The following is a 6,273-nucleotide window of genomic DNA, read 5'->3' on the forward strand; positions in this document are numbered from 1 at the left end:
AATAATTATGATTATTAGTAGGGGATAGCAAAGAATTTTCGCTATTGAAAAACAACAAAAAAGTACACTAAAGTAACGACACTATAAGTGCGCTATTTCCAAGACTGTACAATATACATATAATTTATTTTATTATCACATCCTATTTTAAGTCACGAAATTTTTACAAAAATTATGACCTGTTTTACTATTAGTCAAATAGTAAAAAAATATAACTATTTATAATGTATAGTTGTTTGCGATCATTTTAAAACTAACATATTTTTAATAATTCAATTTTTTATATTTTATTGAAACCGTAATTTGTATAACTTAAAATAATTTTATTTTTATTGTTTTGCGGTTCTCAGAAGAGCTCTTGAATTTTAAAGCACATTAAATATCAAAAATGTTATAAATATAATGTTTGTCTCTACTAGAGGCTTAGATATTATGATAGAAACCTAGAAAATGTAAAATTATAATAATATAGATAAGAAAATTAATTTAATAAATTGCATTCTAAGCTTTATTAGTTTATTTTCAATAAATAATTATGATATTTAACAATTATACACCATTATTATTTTCATTTTCATATTTATCATTTTCACAGGGAAATTCGAACAATTCTACATTTACATCAAATGGAAGACACTGAAAAAAAAATATTCTAATCTGAAAATAATCTAATATAATAGGGACCTAGCAAAGTTAGAACAGAGCATAGTTTAAACCATATTAATTGAAATTCGACAGTGATTTAAATAACTATCTTAAACCAATTGGATATATAAAACCCACCAAATATGCCTGTACTAAAGATAGGACTGAGTTTTGTTTCACTGTTGCTAAAATAAAAAAAAAATTACTTCTGGATGTACTTTGAGATAATTTATTAATTTTGCGGCACAAATTTTGCTTTTACTCGGACAGTCAATATCGTTAGGATACCAATCACATATATCTTTTACAAATTTTTGAATGTAATCAACCAGAGTTATTTTATTCATTTTGAGTAATTTAATGTAATCGAAATTTCTGTAAATTAAACCTTCGGAAAAATGGCCTGCAATTATTTCAAAGATCATTAAATATTTAATAAAAATTAAAATTAAAGTACTACAAGGAATCATTAAAAAGTATGTTCAAACAAACATACTTGTCTTAAAATAACCATTAAAAATTCTATTTTGATCTAAGCACTTTCAATTTTATGTAAAAATACATATATATATATATATATATGTGTGTGTGTGTGTGTGTATTTTTATATATCCATCAAAAGTTACATGATTATCGACTTAGAGGCCGATTACTAATAGAAGATAAGTAATTAGAACATTTTTATAAAAAAAATAATTTTTCTAATCATACAGTACTTAAAAAAACTTAAAATTCGATTTAACTTTGAATTTTGTAGATTTCCTATTGCTATACAAAATTTTTACCAAAAATTGTATGATTTTTTAATTTTAATCGCGATAACTCCTAGAAATCAGTATTTTGGATAAATTTTCTTTTTCATCTAAAAGTATGTTGTACTAACTTTAATTTGATAAAGGTTAAAAGAAGGTAGGTTTTTTAGAACACTATACAAAATTATAAAGAAAAAATCTTGATATGATTTTTAAGCCTCCATAGTATCTTGGTTGATTGGATTAAAAAAAAATTATCGTCAGCAAATATTAAAAAAATATTATCAATAAACATTTTGCAATAATCAGTCCAGTTTACAAAAAATTGACACTTTTATAACAACCGTAATTTTTGGGAAAATTTTACTTAATAACATTATGTATAACATTTACCAGTGTCAGATAAAAAAGAGGAAGAAAGTTTTTGATTGATAAGACATTCTTTTATAGCACTTCTAGCATCGTTAAAATTTGTTAAATCACCTCCATTAAACTTATTATTAGCTGATATAATGTATATAAATTCCTGTAAATAATAAATATAAATTTATTTATATAACATAGATTAATAATGTTAAATTATTTAGCTACGATGCAATGATATTCATTTTACCATGATGTATTTATTTATTTTTATTTTTTCATCTGTTACCACTTGTTCTCACTAGCTCTTACTGGACCGATTTTTTTCAACGGTATATCAAAAGATCACAAATCATATTTAGTTGAAGACATTACCTTCAAAAATTGAAAAATTTTCTCTCGTAAATAGTAAAATCATCCAAAAAAATTACGATTTTTAAAATTGATAAATTTCAACATTTTTTCACTTTTAAAAAAATTGCCATAACTTATTTAAAAATGAACAAATCAAAATAATTTTTTTTATATTGAAATTTTAAATAATTCCGTTTTATTTGATATAATATTTTTGAAAACTTTACCCTTTACCTGCCCACAGGAAGGGGATTTAAAAAGCAACTTTTTTACAAAACTTAATTATTTCAACTGAAGTTTTAACAGTGTTCCGGCAATACTGCGTTCATAAAACATGCAAATTAAAGCTTATGTTATGTACTATAAATTAAAAAAAAATTGTCACGACCACTTATCTTCTACGTGCTAAGAGCTTCCGTAATTAAAAAAACATTTTTGTGTTCAATTATTTTTTTTTTTTTAAATACCTAAGGTATTTTATAAGTACTCATTATTATGTTAACTCTTATATAAGGGATTGTCATGGTAATAATTCCACCAATAAATATAAAATTTAAATGAATCTAGCTTACATTATATATAAATTTATACATATTTTGATTATTTTGCCTCTTCAAATTTTTATCTTTGATAAAAAAAGGTTTTTTTGAATTTTTTAAAACTTGAGTTTATTTTATGTACTAGAAGTTAAAAAAAAAAACCAGCACAGTAGGATCGCGGCTTAGTGAGGACATGGCATAGTTGGGTCCAGTATAAATGATATCTGACAATGATATGATCATAGTAAAATAATACCTTCTTAGCTTCGCATTGAGGCTAAATATAATTTTAACGCAGTCTAAGATTATATAAATTATATTTTAACAAATCACAAAGAAATGTTAATTGTATCAAAATTTATCAAGATGTAGGTTACATCTGGTGTTCTGTTTTTTCATCACAGTTCACAACTAAATTCATAAATAGCTTATTAAGATAAATATGTAATGTTTCTTACCATTATACTTAATAATTTTAATGATACAATCTTCATTTTTTCACTCTAAAAAAAATATATTAACATCTATTATGAAAACTTGTATAATAGAAACAAGCAATTTTTAGTTGCTCGAGAAAAACATTTAATTTATTTTTCTAATTGTCAAACTACTATTAAATATACACCATCAATATTATTAACATGATTTAAATGTCCCCAAGTAGTAGTCTAGTTTTTATTTCGAATAACACTGAAATCACGATACTATCGTATGTATAATTTTTCAAATAACTTAAGTAGAAAACACTATATAAGTTATTTGAAAAATTACAAGATATATAAATAAAAGATGTGTGTGCTTAGACTTAATGTTTTATTAATTGTACAGTGTACAATTAATATAAATAAGGGTGGTCCTTATTTAACGAATTTCGAATTTACTTTCAGGACACCTTCCATTTTTTTCTTTAGTATAAAAAAATAATACTCTGAAAATAAATATCATTTGAAAAAATTTAAAACGAGGCACACGGTGTTTTTAGTTTTTGACCTAGAATTTTCTATAAAACGATAAAAAAAAATCTATATTAGAGGTTTTCAAATGATTTTTTCAATAAAAGTCAAGAAACCTCATGTAAAAAAAAATATTTTCATATATTATTTTTAAATATTTATTGAATTTTTTACACGTGATAACAATATATTGATAAAACAAAAATAATTAAACAGCTTATTTTTTATATATTGTTACATTAAAAGTTTCAACGCCTCATTACAAACTTTTCAAATTTTTGTAGTAATTTTAATATAAATAACTTGTCGTAACACAGAAAAGAGAAAAGGCAAAAGCTGGAAATGAGTGAATGTGTAAAATGTGCAACTGTGTGTACGAAGATGAATATGAGGAGGTGGTGCCTGCTGTATAGGTATTCACGTGCGTGTTGTCGTACAGCAGTCACCGTGCTCGGCTGACACTCCGGGTTAGCTGTGGGTGTCGAAAGGCTGTTGTTATAGGAAGGGAGAATAAGAGTAACACCTAGGTATGAGGTGCAGACGAAGTGCAAGACACAAATACCAGGTGTACGCAAAAGGAGCCCAAAGTATGAGGTGCAGACGAAGTGCAAGACACAAATACTTGGGGTATAGGAGAGGACAATGAAGTACGAGGTGCAGACGAAGTGCAAGACACAAGTACTTCAGAGAGAGAACGGGGTAGCCGAGTATAAGGTGCAGACGAAGTGCAAGACACAAATACTAGGCGTACCAGGTGAGGAAAGATAACAGAGTACGAGGTGCAGACGAAGTGCAAGACACAAGTACTCTGAAATGTCGAGGAAAAGAGTATATAGGTTAGAAAAGGAATGAACAAAGACTTTACTTTAAACAGTAAGCCGGACAGCGACAACCGAGTACTGAGACTGATGAATGACACAAGGCACTGGAGTCGACTGACCACGATGGTCAGGTCTATTGGGTTTTTATAATAATTACACCTATTGCCGATTTGGCAATAAATATTATTTGTTAATTCACCAGTCTCAGGCAGCGGATGTGCTGTCTGTATTAAAATAATTCTCACGATTATGAAAACGTGACACCATCACATACTTAAGTTATTAAGTTGAATTCTATAGCATTTAACTAGTATTAGTTCAAACAAATTATAAAAAATTTAATTAAATTTAAAAAAAGCTTTAATGTTGTACAGCATTTAATAATATTTTAAATAATTAAAAACACTTATCTATGGAACATTAAATATCTAATCACCTTAAAAATTATTTTTGCTCTTTTGTTAAGATTCGCACCAATATTTTGTAGTTTATTGTATTCTATTTCATCATTTTATATCAGAATTAAATTTATAGGAATTTGAACAGCTTATTTTAATTTTGTGTTTATCGATTCAAGTGTATTAATACAAACATGTAAAATAATATTCACATTATTTATTAAAAATAACTTACTAAAGTCAAAATGTAAACTTACTGATATTTAAAAAAATATTAATTATTAAATACAAGTATAATTTACTTTATTTTAAGGTCGATGCGAAGCTGAATATGTATCATTAATAACTAAGGTGATCAGTAATGATCACATAGTTATTTAAATTTATTAATTATTATAAATATATATTATAATTATGATTTAAAATTCCACAAAATTAAAGCTTATTTATATAAGCTATACATACAGAGTGATTTGCTTATCATGAACCACTTAATTAATCATTTAATTGTCTAATATAGTCTCAATTTATGTCTCAATAGACATAAATGTCTATTGAGTGATTTACTAAAAAAAAAATGCATCATCATATTAAAATTAAACAATAATTTTAACTAATATAAATTTCTCTTTAAAAATAATATGTAATGAAAAAAACAGTACTTATAAATACCAATGCGAAGATGAAAAATAAATCAAAGATTAAAATATTATTTACAAACTATTAAATATTACTAATAAATTTATTTTGAAGCATGTATAGAATAAAATTATTTGGTATATTCACAATTAAAATCTTTAGAATTCACGAACCAATAAATTTAAGGAATATAAAAAAAGTATACCTAAAACATATACAATCACAATAATAATAAGGTACATTAAAAACATGAGCGTCGATTTAAAAAAAAAAAATTCCTATCTCTCATTTCACCCTCTAGAAATAGTATAAATTTTATTTTTTTTAAATGAAAATATATATTTAAAACCAGTTTACAAGTACGAATATGATCCAATTTATTTAATTCAATTAGGAAAATTACTGGCCAATAGCAACTTTTGAACTAGTATTTTATAAGATATTAGCACTTTTAATTAGTACGTAAGGAGTAGTGCAGTTCATATATGTCTAAAGATATAAATAAACAGACCTGCGCTTCACTTTCATTCTTTATAGTATCAATTACTTTCAAAATACTAGTTTAAAAGTTGTTAACAAAAAACCCAGCACAGAGAGGTCGCGGCACAGTGGTGACGTGGCATAGATGGATCAAGTATAATGATATCTGACAGTGATTAAAATCACTATAAAAAAAAAACGCTTCGATGCAAATCTTTAGATAGTGTTTAATTTTAAAAAATTGGTGGATTATTCCAAAAGCTACATGATCTGCTAGTTCATTATTAATATCCTAATTAAGATAAAGTATGTCGAATTAAAAAGGGATT

The 6,273-nt window shown here is 25.4% G+C and overlaps 1 protein-coding gene across 4 annotated transcripts; it reads right to left on the minus strand.

Annotated features, from left to right (window-relative positions):
- Positions 1-494: 494 nt before the first annotated feature.
- Positions 495-4,953, minus strand: LOC126895597 (uncharacterized). Of its 4 annotated transcripts, none has more exons than XM_050667664.1 (6): positions 4,864-4,947; positions 3,112-3,156; positions 2,011-2,135; positions 1,791-1,923; positions 852-1,048; positions 495-636 (listed from the first exon to the last, which is right to left on the minus strand). In XM_050667664.1, exons 3-6 carry the CDS (start codon positions 2,011-2,013, stop codon positions 550-552), a joined length of 420 nt encoding a protein of 139 aa, XP_050523621.1. In that variant the 5' UTR covers positions 2,014-2,135; positions 3,112-3,156; positions 4,864-4,947; the 3' UTR covers positions 495-549. The 4 variants fall into 4 exon arrangements, with proteins under 4 accessions (XP_050523621.1, XP_050523622.1, XP_050523618.1 ...); XM_050667665.1 differs by lacking the exon at positions 4,864-4,947 and adding an exon at positions 4,702-4,755; XM_050667661.1 differs by lacking the exon at positions 2,011-2,135 and having other exon boundaries at positions 4,864-4,953.
- Between the last annotated feature and the right edge of the window lie 1,320 nt (positions 4,954-6,273).

The sequence above is a fragment of the Daktulosphaira vitifoliae genome, unplaced genomic scaffold (assembly GCF_025091365.1).
Source record: "Daktulosphaira vitifoliae isolate Bord-2020 unplaced genomic scaffold, ASM2509136v1 Scaffold_1, whole genome shotgun sequence".
NCBI lineage: Eukaryota > Metazoa > Arthropoda > Insecta > Hemiptera > Phylloxeridae > Daktulosphaira > Daktulosphaira vitifoliae.